Source organism: Heptranchias perlo, chromosome 2 (genome assembly GCF_035084215.1).
Source record: "Heptranchias perlo isolate sHepPer1 chromosome 2, sHepPer1.hap1, whole genome shotgun sequence".
Lineage (NCBI taxonomy): Eukaryota > Metazoa > Chordata > Chondrichthyes > Hexanchiformes > Hexanchidae > Heptranchias > Heptranchias perlo.
The window spans coordinates 47554551-47580762 of NC_090326.1; the positions used below are offsets into that span (position 1 = coordinate 47554551).

General features: G+C 43.1%; 2 protein-coding genes across 6 annotated transcripts in view; both read left to right on the forward strand.

The window, feature by feature from the left end:
• Positions 1-4977: 4977 nt before the first annotated feature.
• Positions 4978-5577, forward strand: hscb (HscB mitochondrial iron-sulfur cluster cochaperone). The gene has a single exon (XM_067995758.1). The coding sequence runs from the start codon at positions 5074-5076 to the stop codon at positions 5575-5577; it is 504 nt and encodes a 167-aa protein (XP_067851859.1). The 5' UTR covers positions 4978-5073.
• A 48-nt stretch (positions 5578-5625) lies between these two features.
• The window catches only part of aste1b (asteroid homolog 1b), a 58846-nt gene continuing 38259 nt past the window's right edge, over positions 5626-26212 (forward strand). For 3 of the 5 annotated variants that reach the window (XM_068001846.1, XM_068001848.1, XM_068001845.1), the window contains exons 1-3: positions 5626-8443; positions 13010-13217; positions 16971-17166. In XM_068001846.1, the coding sequence (XP_067857947.1) occupies positions 7088-8443; positions 13010-13217; positions 16971-17166 (1760 nt within the window). In that variant the 5' untranslated portion in view covers positions 5626-7087. Of the gene's footprint in view, positions 8444-13009; positions 13218-16970; positions 17167-19243; positions 23987-26212 lie in introns of those variants that run through there. The other 2 variants (XM_068001844.1, XM_068001847.1) reach the window with 2 other exon arrangements.

Below are 26212 nucleotides of genomic sequence, written 5' to 3' on the forward strand. Positions count from 1 at the left end.
AAACCCGGGCACGTCCTTATGATTTTGACGTAAGGACATCTTTCATTTTTTTTCCTGCCCGACAGGCCAGCCAGATTGACAGGCTAACTGTCAGTCGGACAGGAGAGCAGCCAGGGACCGGATGCCAGCAGGTAAGTCTTAGATTGCGAGGGGGGGTTGGGAGTCATCGGGGGTCGGTCATCGGGGGGTTGGGGGTCATTGAGGATGGTGGTTATTTGGGGAGTTATCAGGAGTTCAGTCATGGGGGGGGGAAATCGGACATCGGGGGTGGGGTCGGAGATTGTGTACTCGCCCACAAATGGAAACAGTTTCTCCAAGTTCACCCTATATCGAACCCCTTTTTAATTTTAAAAGACCTAGATCAGGTCGCCTCCTCTTTTCCAGAGAAAACAGTACAGGGCAGCTCAATCTTTTCTGATAGTTGCATCCTCTCAATTTTTGTAACATCCTTGTAAACCTTTTCTGCACGCTCTCCAGTGCTTCAATATCATTTTTATAGTATGGAGACCAGAACTGCACACAGTGCTCAAGTTATAGACACCCAAAGAGGAAAATAATGATCTGTATACTATTCTTTCTATGTAGGAATACCCCTACCAATAACAAAAGACACTACAAATGTGTCTGTGGTGCCTGCTGGATTACGCAAACACTTATTTCTCCAGGCCCATGGGAAAATGTGGAATGCTGATTCTGTCAAAAAAATAATTTCTTTGCTCATGCGAGACATCGTGGGGTAAATTTTAACCCAGAGCCGGGAAGAGAGTGGTGGTGGGGGTTGTTGGGGGGGGTTCCTGACAGGAAACCCGGAAGTACGGGTTTCCCAGATGTCCTTACAATTTTGACGTAAGGAGGTCTTTTATTTTTTTTGTTGGTTTCCCGCTAGACAGGCCAGCCTGACAGTCAGTCGGACAGGAGAAGAGCCAGGAAGCGGATGAGAGCAGGTGAGTCTTAAATGGGGGGGGGGGGGGTAGCATCGGGGGAGGTCGGGGGTCATCAGGAGTTGGTCATCGAGGGGGTCGGGGTCATTAAGGGTCGGAAGTCATTGGGGGTTGGTCATCGGGGAGTCATGGGTCGTGGCAGGGGTCAGGGGGGTCGGAGATTGTCGGGGGTGGGGGGGGGGTGTTGCTGCAGGCAGGCTTGTTGGGTCTGGGGGAAGCACCCCTGCTCCTCCAGGCCCACAAGCAGTGCTACAAAGGCACTTACCTGCTGTTTTGGGCTTTCTTGCCTCCTCTCACATGGCTTGAAGCAGAAGGTCCAGGAACCCCGGCCCCCAGGAGTTAAAAATAAAAAAGCTGTAAAAATGGAGGCTTGCAGCCTCCTTGAAAGCTTTCACTCCGCCTCCTAACAGCAGATTAGTCCCATCTCCATTAAAACCAGAAGTGCGTGGGTTGGAGGCCGGTTTTAGTTTTTTACCTTCCCACCCGCTCCTAACCCACCCATTCATGAGGTTAAAATTTAGGCCCAATAGTCTGTTATCTTTGTGGTGTTATTGCATGAAATTTGGAAGTATTGCATCAAGTACTCCAAGTTTGGTGTAACCCAAGGTTCTATAAAATGTAACATTACCTCCCTGCTTTTGTATTTCATTCCTCTAGAAATTAACCCAGTACTTTGTTTGCACTCTTTCTGGCCTTATCAACTTGGATTGCTACTTTTAGAGATTTATGTATCTTTATTCCCAGATCTCTTTACCCCTCTACCCCATTTAGTTTCTTACCTTCTAAGAAATAAGTGGTCTCCTTATTCTTTCTACCAAAGTGAACGAGAGGCAATAGATATAAGTTTAAATGTAAGAGATTTAGAACAGAGAGTAAGAGAAACTACTTTACAGAGAGAGTTGTAAGGATGTGGAATTCATTTCCAGGGTTAGTGGTTGAGGTACAAACTATGTCAACATTCAGGATTAGATTGGATAGGTGGATAAAGAAAAAGTAATGTGAATAGTGTCACAATTTGCCTCTACAACACCCTCTAGTTCCAGTTCCAGATCAAATAAGTTACCTGTCTCCGCCTTGGTAAAAACTGGGGCAAAAAACTTATTTCGCACTTTTGGAGCCTGTGGAGCGTCACCCGATCCCACTAATGGCCCCATTCCATCTCATATCAATAACATTGACTTTGAATTTGAATATTGCCATCAAGACATTTAATTTATTTGAAATTGCAACTCTACTTTTTTTTCCAGAAAATACTCCAAAAACTCCTAGAACACATAAACTTGTGTGTGTTTAAGGATACACATACACTGGGCGCCAGTGCAAAAGTGTTTCCGCTTTGTAACAGCGCTAAACTCAAATTCGGAGTTTTTATCCAACTGGTCTCCACTCTGCTTCAGCTTCAGGTCGGGACCTGAGTCCCAATTAAGGCCGCACACACCCAACAACTGGTGCAGAACAAAACCAACACGACAACTTGGTGAGCCGAGAGATAGGTGATATTTTAAAATGAATTGAAGAGAGGGGAAAATGCAGCGTGCTCTTCACCATGTATAGAAACAGCGGGCAACCGCACAATCGCATCAGTAGCGAAGCTTAAACAAAGGAGATTTTTAAAAAATAGAACATTCTACATTTCTTATTTCTATGCACAGAGAAAAAAAGATTTGGCTATACTGTATAATGGTAACTTCATAAAGTGGACTACCGACATATTCGCGTATACGAAGCGTTTTATAAAACATGACAGCGTCCCAACGCCAGCCCCTAAATAAGCTCAAGTAAAACTTATTTGGATACCAATAACTTAATTCAAAACTCTTGCGTTTGAGACTGTCCAAGTTTTTGCACAGTCACCTGCTCGTGTAACAGTGAAAAGAGGACTCACTATGTAAATGAACAACTGCAGACAGGTAGTTTGACTTTATCACATATAATATAATATATATATATTCTATGCAGTGCGCCTGCACCTTGTTCACCTGCTCGCGGATCTCCGGGGATTGGCGTCTCGTCTCTCCGCAACGGCGCGAGACTCGCCGGGAAATCGGACTCACCGCATGAAAAGACAATTGTAAACAATTTTACAACACCAAGTTATAGTCCAGCAATTTTATTTTAAATAACTTGGTGTTGTAAAATTGTTTACAATTGTCAACCCCAGTCCATCACCGGCATCTCCACATCATTAAAAGATAGACCACTTTCACAATGACATCACTGCAATGGCGTCCACTCATTTCCGGATCCACTTCTGTGGTGCCTTTCCTACATTGACTTCCTCAAACATATATTTTTAGATTTGTATTTTTAAAAAATTGATTACATATTTTATCTTGATATTAAGATTAGTCCTGAATACTTACATAAATATTTACATGAAGTCACTCTAAATTCGCAATTTGTCTTTCCCTAAATATAGAAGCGACTTTCAAAATTTAAACTTTATTTTCTATGTACTTTTTATATTGCTTGTACATTACTTTGATTAATGATAACTTTTTAAATATCCCCTTAGAACGGAGAAGGTTAAGAGGAGATTTAATAGAGGTGTTCAAGATCATGAACGGCTTTGATAGAGTAAATAAGGAGAAACTGTTTCCAGTGGCAGAAGGGTCGGTAACCAGAGGATTCAGATTTAAGGTGATCGGCAAAAGAGCCAGAGGTGACATGAGGAAACATTATTTTATGCAGCGAGTTGTTATGATCTGTTATGCACTGCCTGAAAGAACGGAGGAAGCAGATTCAGTAATAACTTTCAAAAGGGAATTGGATAAATACTTGAAGGAAAAAAATTACAGGGTTATGAGGAAAGAGTAGGGGAATGGGACTAATTGGACATTACTATGATACTAAATGCACGTACATCTATAGAGCCATGTTTCTTATAGGGCTGTTTTGACTCGGAACTGTTGTTTTGAGTATTTCCATTCCGGTCTGATATTGCCAAGGACAGAGAAAGTTTCGTTTTTGGAGGGCGTGCTCCTGGTGAGACCTGTTGCCTTTTGTCTAAAATTGTTCATCGCGATCGAGTAATTTTAGAACCTTGTTTCGTTTAGATCAATTATGTAATTTAAACACGGTCTAAATTTAAATCACGCAGTTTACATTATTTATTGCATCATAACATTGTCATTTAATTATTGTTTGTTTATTGTATTTGCGGTGGGCACTTTTGTTTCCGTCCGGTGACACTGAGGCAAGTTGTCCGGCGGCTGCAGGGCCCGGCAAGAGGGGCAGAGGAAGCCCAGTGTCACCCCCGCGGGCTGCACTTAAAAAGAAAAGAGGCCTGCAGCTAATTTTGGTTAAGCCGTCAACAGTTGGGGCCGATATCCCGGACCTGAGTCTTGCCTGTCACTAAGATGATTGACAGGTTGTCGGCTGAGCCCAGTGGAACATTGGAGAGAGGGGAGGGGGCGAAGATTCCGAGTGACCGGACATGACGTGACGCGCGGGGGCGGCGGTTATTCGCTCAGCGCGAGCTCCGGTTCAAACGATGCTGCTGGTCCGCGCGACGCTAACCGGCTCCGGGGCCCTGTTACCGCCGGTGGGAGGAGGAGGAGGAGGAGGAGGATGGCGGCGGGGGGTTGAGGCCCTGTTACCGCCGGTGGGAGGAGGAGGATGGCGGCGGGGGGTTGAGGCCCTGTTACCGCCGGTGGGAGGAGGAGGATGGCGGCGGGGGGTTGAGGCCCTGTTACCGCCGGTGGGAGGAGGAGGATGGCGGCGGGGGGTTGAGGCCCTGTTACCGCCGGTGGGAGGAGGAGGAGGATGGCGGCGGGGGGTTGAGGCCCTGTTACCGCCGGTGGGAGGAGGAGGATGGCGGCGGCGGCGGGGGGCAGAGGCTGCGGAATGTTCCCGAAGAACGGCGCTGGCAGCCGGTTCCCGGCCCCGGGTTTACCGCGAGGTCTCAGCCGCCGCTGGCGGCTCCGGTTGGCACCGCGGAGCACCCCGGCCGGCTCCTCACCCCGGCCGCCGCCTCCTCCTCCTTCTCCCCCCGCGGGCTTTCTCCTCTTCCACCTCGGCCGGGGGAGCGGGATGCTGGCGGTGCGGGGTGGCGCTGGAGCCGCTGGGCTTCTTCTGCCCCTCTTGCCGGGCCCTGCAGCCGCCGGACAAGAGCCGCGATTACTTCGAGGTGATGGGCTGCCCGCGCCGCTTCCGCCTCGACCCCAAGCGGCTGCAGAGCTCGCACCGGCGGCTGCAGCGCGCCCTGCACCCGGACAACTTCAGCCAGAGCTCCGACGCCGAGCGCCGCTACTCGGAGGAGCAGTCGGCGCTGGTGAACGCGGCGTACGGCGCGCTGCTGAGGCCGCTGTCCCGGGGCCTCTACCTGCTGCGGCTGGAGCTGCCGGGGGCACAGGCGGCGGATGATGATGATGAGGGGGAGGTGGACCAGGCGACGGCGAACCCCGCCTTCCTGCGCGACGTGCTGGAGCTGAACGAGCAGCTGGCGGCGGCCGAGAGCCAGGCCGAGATCCGCCGCGTCGCCGGCTGCGTGGAGGGCCGGCTGCGGGAGCTGGGCGAGGAGGTGGCGCGGGCCTTCGAGCAGGGCCGGCCGCAGGAGGCGAGGACGCTGCTGCAGCAGATGAAATACTGGAGCAGCATCGAGGACCGGGTGAAGGAGAGGCTGCTGCCCACCTGATGGTCAGGGGGTGGGTTGGGTTGGGTTGGGGGCGAGCTCCGGGGAAAAGGCCGCGCCGCTGGCACCTCAGCAACCGATCAGTTGGTGAGATGGGGGGGGACAGCTCCGCGTCAGAGGGAGTGGTGGAGGGCGGAGAGTTGGTTTGAAGTTTCTCCCCTTGGAAAAGCAAACGGGCCCTCCCCGGTTCAGTGCTTGGCCACTGGAGGATGTGTGCTCAATGCCAACATTATAAATCTGCCTTTTCATACATATTTTTGATATCATCAGTGCAGACAGGCCGCAATTATCCATGGACCGTTGGAGTGCAAGAGTTGAAAATGTGACCTTGATTTTTTTTTGTTAGCGACCTTGACATCAATACAGATATAGCCGGAAAAGTTTCCCCTCAAGACAACTCGGAATTGTAATTAAAACATGAAAATCACAACCATATTTTAAACCCTACCTTACAATTTATAATACCACAATGTTATTTGTATTACTTGGAACAAACGGTGTCTAAATCCCATCATGACTTTGCCCTTTCCTGCTCTCTAACCTCCCCTCGATTCTTCTGATGCTGCCCCTCTTGTGTATCTCCTCTTTCCCGCCCCGCTATTGGCAGCGGTGTTTTCAGCGTCCTAGGTCCTATGCCTTGGAATTCCCTCCCTAAATCCCTCTGCCTCTGTGCCTCCCTTCTTTAAAGACTCCTAAAATCTCATTCTTTAGCTTGTCCATTTTTTTTTCATTACACCTCTGAAGTGCCTTGAGATGTTTTTCTATGTTAAAGGTGCTAAATAAATACAAAATGTTGGTGATTCATACACTTTCTTAATTTGGTTCAGCGGTTACTCTAAAGTACTACAAGGTATATGAAACATGCATATCCCAAGGTTGCCTAAACAGCAGTAAACTAACAAACAAATAGCTGCAACTAAAGTACAATCTTTTAAAGCAAGGCTTATGTATCTAAATCCAGTTTGGGACAAATATTGATCCCTTCAGGTTACAAATTTCCGTAAGCAGTCAAATGTCATTGAAAAAAAATCTGTTTTGAATTGCTTATAAAGGGTATTCTGATTTTACCTGAAATGATCAGCCAATTAAAATGCAAGGGAATTGCACAGTAGTAAATGAGGCTCACTAGAGACTGATCTAGGATTTTTGATCATAATACCTACAGTAACCCATTAGAATGAATGAGCTACCATGGGCATTACAATTGGACAAGCTAAACCCTTAAGCCTTTACCCTCTGCCAGATCAGAGGTGGATAGGAGTGGCTGCCTTCGTGGGAGAAGTGGAAGGGAAATGATAACATTCTCCTAATTTCTGTTTAGTATTTTTATGTAGTAGAACTGTCAATACGTAACAAGCTGAGCAAATGTACATTGATGTAGTGAATTCTGTGAGTTTAGTTCAGCTGCTGAATGAGTGGCTGCTTTTGTACTCCATACAATGTTCACATATGACCTAACAAGCCCAACTCAAATTGTATTTGTTACTTAGGATGAAGCTTTTCATTCTGTAACATGGGTATCCACGGATTGATGACCTACATTGGAGAAAATCATAATTTCTTTAATAATGTCAAGTTACGAAATACAAAAATTGTAATAGATGGCAATAACTTATTTCATAGACTTTACTTTGACTCTGGTTTGGATCTAAAGTATGGAGGTGAATATGATTTGTTTGTTGATGTCATCTGCAAATTCTTTGAAGCACTATCTCGCTGTAATATTACACCTTATGTGGTATTTGATGGTGGATGCGACTGTACCGATAAGAAGTTTGAAACTATCAAACAGCGTGCAAGGGACAAAATCCAAAAGGCACATGTCATTTCAAGAGGCGGTGGAGGGACTGTGATACCGCTGCTCGTCCCAGAAGTTTTTAAACAAGTTTTAGTGCAGTTGCAACTATCATTTGTCCAGTGTGATGCTGAAGCAGACCGTGACATTGTAGCTCTAGCTAATCAATGGGCCTGCCCTGTCCTAACACTAGATAGTGACTTCTGTATCTTTGATTTGAAGGCTGGTTATTACCCCCTCAATTACTTTAAGTGGAAAAACATAATTACTCCCAAAGACAGCTCAGAGTCCTACATTTCAGCCCAATGTTTCTCCATTGAGAATTTCTGTAACCATTTTAGCCACATAAACAAAGCTCTTCTCCCTCTCTTTGCGGTGTTGAATGGCAACGATTATGTCAATCTGCCTTCCTTGGAGACATTTTTCAACAGAGTGTGTTTCCATACAAGGACTTCTGCTTCAACAGGAAGGAAACACGTGCGGATTCAGGGGCTCCTGAACTGGTTGTCTCGATTTACTGAGCCGAAGGAGGCAATAGAAAATGTTCTGAAGTACTTAAAACAAAATGAACATGAAGAGATCCGAGAAGTTCTTTGTTCTCATATGAAGGAATACACTCAGTCAGAAGTGGATCTTACAAAGTTCTTTCAGAATAAAGATGCGAGGCCCCACATTCCCACCGCATTGGCCAGCAAAGCACCAGAATGGGTGTTCGTTGCTCTGATGAAAGGCGAGTTAGCCCCATTTGTTAGTGACTGCTTGATCTTAAAGAGAGCGTTTCTGCATACTCAGGTGGAGAATATGTGCAGACCCAGCAGTCACAAGTGTTCGTTGTATATTCGCCAGGTTATATATGGACTTCTACTAACCACCAATGAGACTTGTCCTGACTTAACATCAGGTTTCTCCGGCAGAGTGCCAGGAGAGGCAGACATTGTTTCTGAAGAACACAGCAAAGTGCATTGCATGGAGGAATTTGATAGATATGAGCGAACCCTGAAAAAAACTAGTATTCAAGCAGTACTGAAAAGATTCAACTCAAATGAAATCCATTCATTGCAAAGACTACCAGAGGTAAGTGTGCTTATATAATATAAAGTGTGTGATAAATGAAGGTGTATGGTATTACACAATGCCATAGATATTTGTCTTCTGTGGGGGTATCCTCTGATCCCTAAATTATGCTACTTCTAACTTAAAGAATCTTACAACACCAGGTTATAGTCCAACAGTTTTATTTGAAAATCACAAGCTTTCGGAGATTATCTCCTTCGTCAGGTGAGCGAGTGGGATTCCTTGAACGTTTCGCATTTATAGTCAGAGAACAATACCTGGTGATTACAGATAATCTTTCCAACTGCCCGTTGTCAAGGCAATCAAAGTGTTCAGACAGAGAGATGTTACCAACAGGACCACCGAATATACAAACGGCCAGAACAAAAGACAGAGAGGGAGAAACATCCGAAAGGAAGAGAAAGACAGAGAATGACCCGTTGTATTAAAAACAGATAACTTTTATTCGCTGGTGGGGTTACGTGTAGCATAACATGAACCCAAGATCCCGGTTGAGGCCGTCCTCATGGGTGCGGAACTTGGCTATCAATTTCTGCTCGACGATTTTGCGTTGTCATGTGTCTCGAAGGCCGCCTTGGAGAACGCTTACCCGAAGATCGGTGGCTGAATGTCCTTGACTGCTGAAGTGTTCCCCGACTGGGAGGGAACCCTCCTGTCTGGCGATTGTTGCGCGGTGTCCGTTCATCCGTTGTTGCAGTGTCTGCATGGTGTCGCCAATGCACCATGCTCCGGGGCATCCTTTCCTGCAACGTATGAGGTAGACAACGTTGGCCGAGTCACAGGAGTATGAACCATGTACCTGGTGGGTGGTGTCCTCTCGTGTGATGGTGGTATCTGTGTCGATGATCTGACATGTCTTGCAGAGGTTGCCGTGGCAGGGTTGTGTGGTGTCGTGGACGCTGTTCTCCTGAAAGCTGGGTAATTTGCTGCGAGCGATGGTCTGTTTGAGGTTGGGTGGCTGTTTGAAGGCGAGTAGTGGAGGTGTGGGGCTGGCCTTAGCGAGGTGTTCGTCATCATCGATGACGTTGAAAGCTGCGGAGAACATGGCGTAGTTTCTCCGCTCCGGGGAAGTACTGGACGACGAAGGGTACTCTGTTGGTTGCGTCCCGTGTTAGTCTTCTGAGGAGGTCTATGCGATTTTTCGCTGTGGCCTGTCGGAACTGTCGATCGACGAGTCGAGCGTCCTATCCCGTTCTTACGAGGGCGTCTTTCAGCGTCTGTAGGTGTCCATCGCGTTCCTCCTCGTCTGAGCAGATCCTGTGTATTCGCACGGCCTGTCCATAGGGGATGGCCTCTTTGACGTGGTTAGGGTGGAAACTGGAAAAGTGGAGTATCGTGAGGTTGTCCGTGGGCTTGCGGTAGAGTGAGGTGCTGAGGTGCCCGTCTTTGATGAAGATTCGTGTGTCCAAGAAAGAAACCGATTCTGAGGAGTAGTCCATGGTGAGCTTGATGGTGGGATGGAACTTGTTGATGTTATCGTGTAGTCTCTTCAGTGATTCCTCGCCATGGGTCCATAGAAAGAAAATGTCGTCGATGTATCTGGTGTATAGCGTTGGTTGGAGGTCCTGTGCCGTGAAGAAGTCCTGCTCGAACTTGTGCATGAAAATGTTAGCGTATTGGGGTGTGAATTTGGTCCCCATGGCTGTTCCGTGTGTTTGGGTGAAGAACTGGTTATCGAAGGTGAAGACATTGTGATCCAGGATGAAGCGGATGAGTTGTAGGATGGCGTCTGGAGATTGGCTGTTGTTGATGTTGAGTATTGATGTTGTTGCAGTGATGCCGTCATCGTGGGGGATACTGGTGTGGAGTGCCGAGACGTCCATCGTGGTGAGAAGTGTTCCTGGTTCAACTGGTCCGTGGGTGCTGAGTTCTTGTAGGAAGTCTGTAGTGTCGCGACAGAAGCTGGGGGTTCCCTGTACGATGGGTTTCAGGATGCCCTCGACGTATCCAGAGAGGTTCTCACACAGGGTTCCGTTGCCTGATACGATAGGACGTCCGGGTGTGTTGGCTTTGTGTATCTTTGGGAGGCAGTAGAAGTCTCCCACGCGAGGAGTACGTGGGATGAGAGCGCGTAGGATGCTTTGAAGGTCTGGATCGAAGGTCTTGATCAGTTTGTTGAGCTGGTGGGTGTGTTCTTTGGTCGGATCTGCGGGTAACCGTCTGTAGTGTTCCTGGTTGTCCAGTTGTCGGTATGCTTCTTTGCAATAGTCCGTTCTGTATGACGATGGCTCCTCTGTCCGCTGGTTTGATGACGATGTTGCGGTTGGTCTTGAGAGCGTCGATGGCGTTGCATTGTGCTCGGGTGACGTTCTGGACTGTCTTCTGAGTGCGGCTGATGAATCTGGCATTGACGCATTTCCTGACAGCTTGAGCATACATGTCAAGCTTAGGGCAGCGACCCTCCGGAGGAGTCCAGTCCAGTCACCATGGACTACTCCTCAGAATTGGTTTCTTTCTTGGACACACGAATCTCCATCAAAGACGGGCACCTCAGCGCCTCACTCTACCGCAAGCCCACGGACAACCTCACGATGCTCCACTTTTCCAGCTTCCACCCTAACCACGTCAAAGAGGCCATCCCCTATGGACAGGCCCTGCGAATACACAGGATCTGCTCAGACGAGGAGGAATGCGATGGACACCTACAGACGCTGAAAGACGCCCTTGTAAGAACGCGATACGACGCTCGACCCGTCGATCGATAGTTCCGACGGGCCACAGCGAAAAATCGCATAGACCTCCTCGGAAGACAAACACGGGACGCAACCAACCGAGTACCCTTTGTCGTCCAGTACTTCCCCGGAGCGGAGAAACTACGCCATGTTCTCCGCAGCCTTCAACATGTCATTGGTGACGACGAACACCTCGCTAAGGCCATCCCCACACCTCCACTACTCGCCTTCAAACAGCCACCCAACCTCAAACAGACCATCGCTCGCAGCAAATTACCCAGCTTTCAGAAGAACAGCGTCCACGACACCACACAACCCTGCCCCAGCAACCTCTGCAAGACATGCCAGATCATCGACACAGATACCACCATCACACGAGAGGACACCACCCACCAGGTACATGGTTCATACTCCTGTGACTCGGCCAACGTTGTCTACCTCATACGTTGCAGGAAAGGATGCCCCGGAGCATGGTGCATTGGCGACACCATGCAGACGCTGCGACAACAGATGAACTGACACCGCGCAACAATCGCCAGACAGGAGGGTTCCCTCCCAGTCGGGGAACACTTCAGCAGTCAAGGACATTCAGCCACCGATCTTCGGGTAAGCGTTCTTCAAGGCGGCCTTTGAGACACACGACAATGCAAAATCGTCGAGCAGAAATTGATAGCCAAGTTCCGCACCCATGAGGACAGCCTCAACCGGGATCTTGGGTTCATGTCATGCTACACGTAACCCCACCAGCAAATAAAAGTTATCTGTTTTTAATACAACAGGTCATTCTCTGTCTTTCTCTTCCTTTCGGATGTTTCTCCCTCTCTTTCTCTGTCTTTTATTCTGGCCGTTTGTATATTCAGTGGTCCTGTAGGTAACATCTCTCTGTCTGAACACTTTGATTGCCTTGTCAACGGGCAGTTGGAAAGATTATCTGTAATCACCAGGTGTTGTTCTCTGACTATAAATGCGAAACGTTCAAGGAATCCCACTCGCTCACCTGACGAAGGAGATAATCGCTGAAAATTTGTGATTTTCAAATAAAACTGTTGGACTATAACCTGGTGTTGTAAGATTCTTTACATTTGTCAACCCCAGTCCATCACCGGCATCTCCACATCATACTTCTAACTTGATCAACATACTCATCACAATTTTTTTTAATTGAATTTTTGTGCAAAATGAGGCACGTCAGTGCTGGGTGTGAAATTGTTTTCCATTTTAGCCTCCATTCACAGTATCAAGCTCTCCAGGTCATCTTTTGTATATTCATGTGCAAAATAAAGCTTCCTCTGGTCTTCCTTTACTCAAATCAGAGCACCCAATGTGACATTTTTATTTTTAAAGCCACTTATCCAATAGCCTATGAGAGATGGACATCTTCTGTCTAATAATGGACAGTTTCCTACTATATACCAGGGTGGCTCTGTATTTGCTAACATCCAGCTTTGTACTAATGTATTGCCCAATAAATTATATATAAAACAAAATTGCATGGGACTGGGCTCCAGTCTCTATTTTGAAATATGGTGAGGAAAGACTATTTCCATTTTAACTTCAGCTGTTTCAAATTCATACAAAGTGCAGGTAGAAATTTTCCCTGTTGCCACAAGATGAAAATTCTGCTTTTGTTACAGGGTATAGTTTATAACTTTCAACATTTCTCATTTATGCTTTTGGCATCTAGATGCCATGTTATTTTAACACCTGTACTTTCTTGTGTCTCTTAAACTCACAGTATTGGGAAACATGCTAAATTCCAATTTTAAAAAAAAATTCTGATCCCAAAATATTTGGCAGTAAACCATTCTGTTGATTAAGAATCAAAACTGAACTATATCCCATGTAAATGGATTGGTTTGTTAAGAGTATCTTGATTACACGTTATCTTTTGCAGATTCCTATGTTGGACAGAATCAACTTTCTATTGGAGACTCTGAAAGTGAAACCTGATGTACAGGCCTTGCCAGCTCACCTGCACTTAACAGTTGCTGTAACCTGCTACTGGGTAACTCATGCTGAACCCAAAGTGACACTGCACCATCTTCAGGCTCTGCTGCTTTGCATTGTAACTGGAGAATTGCATAAAATAATACACAAGCCAGGTAAATAGAAGATATAGAAAGAAAGCATAGTTTCTGTGTTTGTATGTTGTAAATTATAGTGACGTGATTTAGTGGTGAAGTACACCAGGAGTAATATGATACTGGTTTCCCATCACAGTTTCACTACACCGAGTTCATGATCTGGAAAAGTCGTTCCCCTTTCATCCCTTTTCTTTTCTCCTCCCTTTTTTTTAACGGCCCCTCACTGCCCTGAATAGGGGACAAATTGATCTGTGCTGCTATCAGATACCTCTTTGTTGCTGTCAAAAGTGTTATTAACAGTTGTAGAATGGATTGTCTGTTCTTCAGAATGGGTTACTCCCTGTTCCTTAATGGTGCATGAGAGAGAGAGAACATGCATTTATATAGCACCATAATCACATCCTCAGAACATCTTGAGGCTTTTTACAGTTAATTAACTACATTTTCAAGTTCAGTCATTATGAAAGTTCATTTATTCTTTGAAGGCAAACATAACATCCAGTTTGCCCACAGCAAGGTCACACAAGGACTGAATATATATTGATTTTTTTTTGATGGTTGAGGTCCAGAAGGGTGTAAAAACTGAGAAATGGTTTGCAGGAGGAGGAGGAAGAAAGACAGTATGTAACCAATACATCTCTACTGCAATGTCATGCTTATTGTTTGTGCTAGCGAGCTGCTTGTAGGGGTGGTGTGCTGCATCTGTATAAATCATACTATTTCTGCATCTTTGAACTTCCTATAGAAATGTGCTGATTTACAGCAGCAGCAGCAACAGAATCAAGTGAACATTTTGACTAAAAAACTAGAATTCTTGGCATTTACTTTTAAGAATATTTTTAGTAAACCTTTCTAGATACATTAAAGGACAACATGCCTTCTGTACAAAGTACTTTTCCCTACCTCATTATCAGCTTTGGCTCAGTGGAGGCACTCTCGCCTTTGAGTCCGAAGGTCATAGATTCAAGCACATAACCTAAGCTGAAACTTTAGTGCAGCACTGTGGGAGTGCCATCTTTTGAATGAGACATTAAACCAAGGCCCATCTTCCTGTTATGTAAAGAGCCTTGCGACGGTCTATTACACTAAGTGCAAGTTGTTCAGGTGAAAGGTTCTGTGCCACTATTTGAAAAAGAGTAAGGAAATTTTGGGCAACAGTTATCCCTCAACCAACACCAGTGAAACAGATTAGCTGTTAAAATTTATCTTATTTGCTGTTAGTGGGATCTTGCTGTGAAAATTGGGTCCTGCTTTTGCATGGAAAACTACACTTGAAATTTTTATGTAAGGAATCTTACAACACCAAGTTATAGTCCAACAATTTTATTTTAAAATCACAAGCTTTCGGAGATTATCTCCTTCGTCAGGTGAGTAGTGAATGAGAGCTTCTCAAATCGCATACCTTATATTAGGCTGGGACACCATCACACCAATCAAAGGTGTAGTTGGTGTGATGGTGTCCCAGCCTAATATAAGATAGGCAATTTGAGAAGCTCTCATTCACTACTCACCTGACGAAGGAGATAATCTCCGAAAGCTTGTGATTTTAAAATAAAATTGTTGGACTATAACCTGGTGTTGTAAGATTCCTTACATTTGTCCACCCCAGTCCATCACCGGCATCTCCACATTATTTAAATTTTTAAATGCAGTTCATTGGCTGTGAAGCGCTTTGATATTTCCCAAGGGTGTGACAGTGCAATATAAATATAAATGTTCTTGCTCTACTCACTATTTCTCTTCCCCCTCCCCCAATGGGGGCAATAAGATTTGTCTTCAAAATGAGTTATCGTTGGGCTTGTGGAAACAATCCATTTTGGGTTCAAATCAAAATACTGCGAATGCTGGAAATCTGAAATAAAAACAGAAAATGCTGGAAATATTCAGCAAGTCAGGCAGCATCTGTGGAGAAAAACAGTTAACATTTCAGGTTGAAGACTTTTCGTCAGAACTTAGTCCATTTGCTTCCTGAGCTGCTTTGGAACAAGTTATGCGGAGTAGGCACTTCAGCTTGGCCTGCAGTCTGATCAGGAGGTACTTGATCCTGGAAAAAAAAATCACTATCTCTGATTGCAGCTGCATACTGAAGCAGTTGTCTCCACCATACCTCCCCTAAGTTAGGTACTTCAGAATCAGTTTCAGGCAATCTGAAGCACTGGTTCCTAATAAAATCAATACAAAAGAAAAACGAGCATTTACGTAGTGCCCTTCACATCTTCAGGATGTCCCAAAGTATTTCACAGCCAATGAGTTATTTTTGAAATGTAGTCACTGTTGTAAGCAAACATGGCAACCACTTTGCTCACAGCAAGCTCCACAAATAGTAAGCAAAGAGGAATAACCAGTTAATCTGTTTTTTGGTGCTTGTGGTTGAGGGATAAATGTTAGCCAGGATACCGACAGAACACCTTCTCTTAAAGTATTGTGAAATCTTTCAAATTCACCTCAGCAGGCATATGGTGTCTCGGCTTAACATCACATCTGAAAGACAGCACCTCTAATATTGCAGAATTTTCTCAGTACTGTACTGAAGTGTCAGCCTAAATAATGTAAACAATTCCTGAAGTGAGGTTTGAAATCAACCTTCTGACTCAGAGACAATAGTGCACCACTGAGCCAAGCTGGACCACTCCAGAATGCATGTAGGCTGCCCCATAAACTACATCACCAAAGTGGAAACATTGGTAGGAGATGCATCAGATTTTTAATGAAGAATTGGACAGAAAGAATTTCTTTTCCTCCTTCATTCTAAACTCAATCTTCCTCAGGCCTCCACCACCCACCCATGAGCCTTTCCTTTTCCATTGCTGGACTCTTGCATATGTTTGTAATGATAACCCGTGCTATTATCTATTCCTTGTCCCTGACCAAAGGACTACTGTAAGCACGTGAATCCCTATGTGTATTGACACTGCCTGGCTGATATTGTGCACTATAAACTTGAACACTAAGTAAATTGAGGTGAAAATCTCCAAATTTACTAACTTAATTAGTTGAAGGGGAATTCTTTACAACTGTGGGGAGCTATGGCGGATTAAATCCTATGATGTAATGACAGTTTTCTGACCTTTTTTCTTCCTTCTAAAAGGTGCTATCTCTTGCTGGGGTACAGTTATATCAGCACTGACAAGACTGCCAGTAGTTCATTCAAATAGGCATTTTCATATCACAGCCTAGACAGTGATTGTTAGCAGGCTATTTGACCATGGAAGGCATCAAAGCCAATCCTAGTCTGTTCTTGCCTGACATCCAGACGTGTTATTTCTGAGACATGACTTTCTGGGAGAGATGACTGGATAGCAACTGGGAGCAGGAACCTTCATTTGTTTTTCTCTCTCTTTTCTTCCCCCCACCCCCCCCCCAAAAATCCTGGGATACCAAAAACAGTTAGGGTACCCCAACTGCTGCCCTGGCTGAGACCAGCTATCTCAGCACAGAGTGGGAGTTGAACCTGGGGCCTTTTGCTAGTTCTAAATAATCATTTAATGGCAAATTTATAGAATACTTTTTGTAACTTTAATCCTAAAGATCAATACTCTAGAATGAGGATTAACATTAAATGAAGGCGTCTGACTTGATTCTTAGGGGAATCATCTTATGGCAGCCCCAAAAGTGGTTACAGGGTTTCAGTGGACTGAGATGCAGGTGCATTTTGGGAAACTCCATGACCATTCTGCAGTGCGACAGGGCTGCCTGCATCTGTGAACTTAAAGCTATGTTAAATCTAGGGAGCATGAGTATCTAATTATGTATACAATCAAACCTACCTAGATAACAGGAGCTCTGAGGAGAAGGGCGTTGGAAAGGTGTATGACAGCCTGTCCTGGCTGAGACAAAGAAAGCAGCAGATGGGAAATCTGGACATAGATGTGGCTCATGTCTTCTGTCAGTGGCAGAGCTGTCTTTTAATGGGAATCTATCTAAATCAGCTCCTGCATTGTCCTCTTCCAGCACCTGATATTTCAAGGTAAGGAAATGTGTACATGTTTATTATAGATAGCTGCGTGATCACTAAGGCTTATTGAATACCAGTTTCACGATCATTGTCTCATCTGAAAATGGATTAAGCCTTGTTCCCTCTCGACTCCCTTAGATTCCAGGAAATGGCAGTAGGGTTAGTAGATACGTGTGTGAATATAATTCAAATTACAAAATCTTGCAAAGGCCAATAGTGATAAATTTGATCTAAAAGTTCCTTACCTATCTTATTGTTGTGAATTTGGCTAAAATGTACAACAAATGTAATGCACTAGTTTCTCTCCTGTGTTTAAAGAACAAAAGGCACTTATGGTTTTAGCACTAGATTTTAAAGTAAATTCAGCCTATTCCAACATTATTTTGAACCTACTCAGTTTTCAAGATTAAGAAAATGATCATACAATAAGCATATTTTGTCTCTTTATATAACTGGTTACAAATCCTTTTAGCCTTGCCCCAGCCCCAGTTAAAATTGCACTCTAACGATGCAACAATTTCAATGCAATGTGATCTATCATATATATGATCTGGAATCCAGGATAGAGGAATATCATCAATTTGCCCACAACACGAAAATAGGGAGCATGGCTAAATGTGAGGAGGACATAGGATAGTAAATTGGGCAGAGAGATGTTGGATGAAATTTAATATGAAGAAATTAGGTAATATATGTTGGGAGAAAGGATAAAGCATATGCACCAAATGGTAAAAGTTTACGCTGCGTAGAGAGACCTAGGGGTTCAGATACACATCCTTAAAAGTGCTAGGACATGTTGATAAAGCTGCATTAAGCTTATGGGATCCTCAATTTCTAAATAAGAATATAGAGTACAAAGGCAATGAGGTAAACTTATACATATTATTGATTGGGCCACAGTTATAATATTGTTCAGTTTTGGGTGCCTTACTTAAGGAAGGATATCAAGGCTGTGGAGAAGGTGCATGAGATTCAATATATCTGGATGAGAGCTTTAATTATGAGGACAGACTAGAGAAACTGGAGCTGTTTTCACGAGAACAGAGAAGGGTAAAAGGAGATTTGTTAGACGTGTTCAAAGGCCTTTGATGAAATAAATTGGAAAAATCTATTGCCACTGGTCTATGAGTTGGTATATAGAGGCCATAGATTTGTCTTCACCAAAAGGAGAGATTAGGAGGATTTTTTTTTACGCAGAGAAGTTGTTACGACATGGAGTAGCGAAAGCAGAATTCATAAAAGAGAAATGGGTGAATATTTTAAATTTAAACAGGTGGTGGGATTATGGAACTCTCTCCCCTAAAAAGCTGTGGATACTTGGTTAATTGAAATTTTCAAGACTGAGATCGATAGATTTTTATTAGGCAACGGTATCAGTGGATATGGATCAACGGTGGGTAAATGGAGTGAGGTGCAGATCGGTCATGATCTAATTGAATGGTGAAACAGGATCGAAGGGTTGAATGGCCTGCTGACGTTCCTACATATGGGGAATGGGGCTTAAGTGGCTAGCTCTTTGAGATTCAGTGGGGCAAATAGACTCCTTCTGGCCTGTATAATTCTGTAATGTAGCCTGTGGGATATGGGTAATGTCCTTAAGTGTGCTGATTTATAACTTGTGAGCAACAAAGTTATGAGTGAATTAACAGTAGCATAACAGGAATACAGATTTTCTAAGGTACAGATATTTCCTTATTTCTGCTGTATGTTGTATAACTAAAGCAGTCTGTAGTAGCACAAGTGAATAGCTCAGAAATGGCACCCCACCCATTCAAAAAGAAAATTCTGCCCAGTAAATGTTTATTCTATATGGTTGAATAAATTGCCCCCCCACCACCAGCCCTGATGAGTCCATCTCTGAACAGGAATTTCTTTTAGCTGACCTTAGATCGGTGCTGGGGGAGTTTTGTGCCTGTGTTACCAAGTAAAGACATCTACGGTGTTCAGAGTTTCACTTTTCTAATATACATATGATCAGACGTTTTACATTTTGAGCGATGCTACCAGTTTTCGAATAACTTAGTTGATTTTCTGAATAGTCCTTTAAGAAACCCCTCTAATATCCAGCCTTTCTCTCTATCCTGAAAAGACTCTATAGTGGGACTTTTGTTCATCGCTTGTACCAAGAGCTGAAATTAATGGTTGCTGCAGAGGATCTATTGAAAGGTTCTTGGGTTGCAGGTGAGATTTACCATGAGTTGCTGCACACAGTGACCTCCACTGTACCAGTAGGCTTTTTCCAGAAGAGAAGAAAGTCCAAGTCTCGTGACAAATTGAAAGAAAAACAAACAACTGGTTCGACTGTATCAACGGGCAAGGATGATCAAGGACACCCTATGTGGCACGATGTAAATAACCGATTTGCAGCCTTGTCGACTGAGGATTTCGGATAAAACCTGTCTACTAATCATGAGTTGAACTATGTTGCCCTATAGCACCAAAAACTGATGGAATCTTGAATACAAACTGCATGTGAAACTTACAACAATTCACTGTTTTCAATGCACCTTAAGATTTTGTAGAGGGTAGGTCACCACAACTCATTTTGTTTTTAAATTGTCCTTTAAAGAGAAAAACATTGTTAATTTTACAGTGATTTTATAGCAATGACATAAAAGCTTACAATGTTTGGTTGCTCAAAAATCAGTTCTACTCGTGTAAGGAGTCAGTACCTAAATTCACTAACCACACTTCTGAAGTCCACAGGTGGACAGTGCTGCTGATACTATAACCTAACAGGCTTCTAAATGATGACAAAAGTAAATATATTTCACTATAGTATTTAGTTCAGATCTAATTAAAGTTCCATGACCATCAGTTTGGAAAGTAACTGACATCAAACATTTTAGCTACAGGGGATATTAATCTCAAATTATCTTTTCTTGCACACCAAATTTACTGTAAAATTAGCCTTGTCACTTTCATTCATTGCTATCAACTGTAGTATTTCAAGGGATAGATAGCACACTATTTCATATTTTTAAAATCCACTGTATAAGATGTCTTCCAGAGTGGTGATTTGTACATTTTTTTCCTCCCACCTTGGCAATTACTAAAATAATTTCTATTCATCTCCCCTTCCCTGAAGGAGATAATCTCTCACTGGACAGGGTTTATGGTTTCCCTCTTGCACCTTACTCAAGTGGCCATTATTTGTGAACCTCAAAAGTAAGTCAGGCTATTTCTCAGTTATCACAGCTGAGCCCAATCCTCTTGTCACCTGTGATCCACATGCATACAAATCCAGCATGGTTCTTTGGATAGTGATCTAAAGTGGGAACCTTGTTGGCTTTTCTTTTTCTGTGGGGATGATGAGTCCAAATGTAGTACCCTTATTGAATTCTTGATGAGATCATCTAATTCAGGACAGACCAGGAGTTGAAACTTTGGCTGGACTGTCTGCTCTATAGGTGAGCATTGACTGATTAAGTTCATTAAGCAATCGGAGCAATTTTCAAATTGCCATGAAGTGAGGAAAATCCCAACTCTAGACCATGGGGGCACAGTTAAACTTAATCAAAGGTCCAGTTGGGGCTGAGAGGACTTGCGAGTTTATCAGAGTATCACAGCCATTCCACATTACAGTGCTAATTTGGCATCTATTGATAAGTTTCTTAAATAATGCAGTGTTCCATCCAGCAACAGAAGATACATTTTTTAGGAACTGTTTATGATGTTGCCTTCCATTTATAAGATACAGACCATAATAGACAATACAAGCAAATGGAAGGTTTGACATTGGAGATTCTTAGCTTTTATATGCATCAAACTCTAGGCTGTTCGTATATTTTTGCACAAGTCAATGATTTATGTTTGCTAGTTTCAGGACTAGTTTCTATCCCAAAGAAGTATATTTTTTATTCAAGGTGCTTTCATTTTATGAGTATACAAGATTTCAGTCATACCAGCCAAGACACATCTTACTGTGTGGCCAGTAAAGCCTGATAATTCAGCATTCTGAATTAACAAAGACTTTTTGTATTACATCTGATTCTGTTTGGAGATGGAATAAAATCTTGATGTAAGATTTGTTTTTCTTTTTTACAAAATACTTTTGTGGAGATGACAAACACTTTAATAGTGCGTAATGCATTTTAGCAGCTGAATTGTTTACAAAATAATATGGCAATTTTAAAAATGTTTTTTCAGTTTCACAGCATTAGTTACACAATGTTAGAGGGGCAAGTAAAACAAATAGAGGCTAACCTAATAGTATACAGACAGATAACAATACTTAAAACGTGTTAATACCTGTTTATAAATCAGTTAATAGCATTGAAAGTAGCAAAACACAGTGCAGAATTTAGCTCTCGAACATTGTGAATTTCCAGTTCTGGCACATCTTCATTTACATCCTCTGCAGCCTCTGTTTCCAAGTCAGATAAGAAACGATTTCTGTATCAGTCATCTCTCTACAAATGTCAAGGTTGTTTATCAAAACAAAAAGATCGAATTCAGTCTAACTCAGGAATTCCTTCTTCAACCATCTCAATTGCCTGGGTCAATGGTTTCTTCACAAGAAACCAAACCACAGTTTCTAAAGCAATTACCGATGCAGCTGGGGAGTCATTACATTCGAAGTTCTACTGTATAAGTGCATAACACACTGTAGTTCTTCATAACCTGTGAAACAACGGTTTCCTCAGTGGAATCTAAAACAGAAACCAACTTGTGTAGTTCATGCTAGGAATGATATCTTGATCCAGGAGCTGGTTGATGGAAGTGGTGCTAGATGGTAAAACCTCACGTATGATAGATTGAGTCACACCATTGCATGTGGCATTATCCGTCGAAAGCAACACCTTCTTGTGCCACTTTCACATCCTGGCTTTGAAAGATAGTAGCCACTTTCCGAAAATTGTTTGTCATCTAAGCATCAATGCTGCTTTCATAATCAGTTGGAAAAATTTTCACATTTTTAAAACAAGGGTTCTTGCTTTTCCCAATCACGAGAGGTTCCACCTTGTCCGAGCCCGTTTGGCTATCGCATAACAATGTACGGCCTTCTTTGAAAACAGCTATCCTAGGACTTATTGGGGCAGAAACTGCTTGTGAAATAACGGTGGGCTCAACGGCGCTCTCCGTTTTTAGTGGCGAATTGAAGGAGCAAGTTCCGGCATTCGCACATGCGCAGTGAAATGCGGAAATCCGGAATTTGCTCCTACTGATCTGCCGGTGATATGAAAACTTTGAATTAAAGGTATATTGCCGGCTGCAATCAGAGAAATCATTGAAAAAGTGCAAACTTGCTTATCTGCCCAGCTGGAAAGTAACTAATATCGCCACAAAACAGATCTAAACTAAGTTTTAACAGCTCGGCAAGTCTTAATGACTGCCAAACAACTAAAAATTATCTTTTAACAATGCGGAGTCTCATTACTCCTTATTTTAATAGTTTTTGGTCATCAAAATTTTTTTTTAATTAAAAATTTTTATTTTTACTTTTCCCTTCTGTCTCTTTTATTTAATTCAATTATTTCTTATCCTCTTATTTTCGTTGTAACTGTTTTTACCTTGATTTTAATGTTGTACCTTTCACTGGTTTAACGTTCCAAGCCTGCAGAGAGACAGTTAATGCAGCTTGTCAAAAATGCTGCAATCTGATTGGCCGAGCGAAGAATGTGCTCCTCTTGCTTCTCCCAGGGTCCTAGCTTCACCTGAACTGACGCTGGGCTCTTCTCCACTTCCAATTCGAGAAAGCGCCCAAAGAAAATACCGTGGTAAGTTAGTGGGTTAGTATAAATCTATGGAGCGGCGAACACTGTTGGTTCGCTGCTTCAAGCAATTTCTGCCCCACTACTATAGAGTCAGGTGACAGTTGTTATATCTCCTGTGTCGTTGCTCAGTCAAAGGTTTTTATATAATAGGTGTGTTATGTGAAAGTATTTTTAAGCACATTCACATCAGTTTTGGGGGTGGCCCTGGAATCTGCCAGTACTGGAATGGGGATCTCAGGGTCTGGAAGTACCAAGAGATGAGTTTCCAGGAACACTAGAGAGGGAGACTCTAGGAATACTGGGGTAGGTCCTGGGATCAACCATTGTGGGATATGAGGCATTGGGGAGGTAGTGCTCAAGGTCTGAGAGCATTAAGGGGGGCAGTTGTGGGATTTGGGAGCACTGGGAATAAGGGTTTATGAGCACTGAGAGGGGGTTTTGGCATGTTGGGGGTTGCAGGAATCTGGCAGTATTACATGGAGCAGGCTCTAATACCTTTGTGGGGAAGGGGAGCCCAGGAGAATAAGACCCAAACCATGTTTGGCCCCTTTCAAGCCATTATATGTTCCTGCCCATCAGGTACCTCCACCCCCATTTTCCCTACCATCAGCCGATTCCTTCTTATGCTCTTGCCTAAAATCTTTTAAGAGCAAATTTTCTGCATGTCAAAATTAATGGATGGAAAACCAAGGGGTGAGGGTCTACAACTTCCTGATATGCGCACTTGTTAGTGAGCTATGTAATCTTTAATAAACAAATTTTCATGAACAAAAAAAAACCTTATAAAATACTAAAAGTTTATTTTTTATATTTAAGTTTTACAATAAAATTGTTAAGCCTAAAAAAATGATTTGGGTGAGATGTTGTGACTGAATATATAAAAGCATTGCTGTACCATAAAAAAATCTATTCTCTAAACAATCTGTTTTCTAACCATCAATAGAAAAATCATGAGTAGCTGTTGTTATTCCTACTGTTGTATCTCACGTGAGAACAGACGTGTTTAGGTTCACACATCATGTCTGTTTTTCTGTGAGAAATTCAGAACAGAAAAGTGCAATGGTATGTTTAAATGAGTTCATTATTTGCCTGAAATAAAAACAATGACAATTCTATCTACAGTTTCTTTCAAAGTCTTTTGGAAAAAACAGAGAAACTGTCAAGCCCTCAGCATGAAGGGGCACATCCTTCAACTCCTGTAGATGTATTCTGGAAAATTCTGCAAACTGCATATGCTCAGAATCCACAGAACTGATTGAGAGCTCTCTTAACTGTTGTGGGGTACAAATATTCTGTCAAAGCCCAGGCTTCTGAGATAGGCTGAGGCCTTCAAATAAAAACTAATGAAGACATTAAAAGACAATTCAATGGATACATTTAATCCTGTTATTGTGAAATATGCAATTCTTACTTTTCCTTAAAACTCATATTTTGGATATAAGAAATTTCAGTTACTGAGGAAAAGAAAGGGTGGATGAAAAGAAAAGTCAGAGAATTCATTCTCTTACTTGTTGTCTTCATGTTGCTGTTTCAATCTCCTGCCTCTCTTCTGATAACTTTTTGTTTCTCTTTCTGTCCCCTTCCGCTTCTCTCTCCGCCTTCTCCTTTTGGATGGGAGGCAGGTGGGTAGTATGGTGGGAAAGGATCCACCAACCGTTAGCTGCATTTGGGGTGAGATTGGAGGGAGAATGTGGCCCTTAGTGGCTTCCTTCCCACCTCCTCCCCCAATCACCCAGGCTTCCCTCCACTGCCTCACTCCTTTGCTTGCCGTAGTCTTCGGCTTTGTATTATCTCTTCACTCCCCCTACTTCTCCTTCAAACTACCTACTCAACCCCTGTACCTTCCTCTTCTCCCCTTTGCTCTGCTGTCACAATCTCACCTTTAACCCTCCATCCATACCACCCACTCACTCCTGCCAAGGGAAGGTGGCAAGAGACCAGAGACCCCCTCACCCCAACCTGTTTCCTTCATTCACTCTCTTCACATGGTTCCCTCAGAGGCTTTGCTTTCAAAATGTAAACTTTTTTTGCAAAAAAATTAGAATGAGGAAAGAATGTCTGCCTTTCTTTGTCTCTCCCTCTATCTCATGTTAAAACTATGTCTAATAGGTGTAAGCCCTTAAGCATTGACCTTTTTCCAACAGTCAACAAAGTACAGGTGGAGATAATTAGTTGGTTTCAAAATTCAACTTTTTGAAAACTGAAATAAGATTACATGAAGAAAAACATCCCTCTCATGGGTGTTAACAATTAGGTGTAATGAATTATCATTTACCATCTCCAAGTATCAGTAAAACACAGGTAGATAATTAGTTTCAAAATTCAACCCTTTTTTGAACATTGAACTATCAAGAAGTCTGTCTCTTGACTTCCCCCTTTCTCTCTCTCCCCCAGTGTCTCCCTCAACTTAATGCATTTTCTAAAGTTTATAGAACACAAAACAAAAGCTGCAACAGGTGTATAAGCAGCCATCATTTTTTGCTCATTCTCTTTCTATTCCATCCCCCCACCTTTTAGGTCTCCTGATCCCTTTCTTTGTCACCAACCCACCCTCCTTCCTCCCTCTGGACATCCAGAATATAGCTTCTCAGTATTAGTTTAATTTTAAGTAATCTTGGGACCACATTGTTCCCCTCAACTCCTGTGTAAAATTTTTTATATTAAAACTTAAATGTTCCCATCAATGGGCTGTCCCACATGGCCTACACAACCACAGGAGGCATCAGCATACTAGCCTGGAGCTTCCTCCTTGGGCGTAACCTGCCAGTTCAACCTGAAAATGAGCCCAATGTTGACCTCATTTTGTTGGTCAAGTTACAGCCAAGTAGTCTCTCAATATCATTAGAATACGCCCGAACTTTAAATGGGCATAAATCAGTGTAAACAATCAGGGCCCAAGGAAACGCCAAATCAGTATATTTCTTCTTTGAGTCTCAAAATTTAAGTTTCAACTCATTTAACCATCATTTAGGCACATCAGGCACAGCGAGGTTGAGTTTCCACTTTGGGCACAAACGAAATTGGGCGCAAATGGGCAGCTTAAGAGCGTAATCATTTTTTTTCTTTGCAATAAAAAATATTCACTGATGTATTTAAGAGTAGTAATCTAGTGCAGTTTTATTAATTCAGCTGAAAATGGGTTTATTACAAAAAATAAGCATTTTTAATAAGAATGTCTAGTCGTCCACCTGTGAGTAACCTGATATTAAATCACTGAAAATGACTTTTAAAAGCTATACTGAACCATTTACTACTTTCATTGGTATACACTAGTCAGTTTCTTAGTAAATTAATTATTTTTTAATACATAAAAAGGTTTAAAATGTGCCAACTACTGCCTA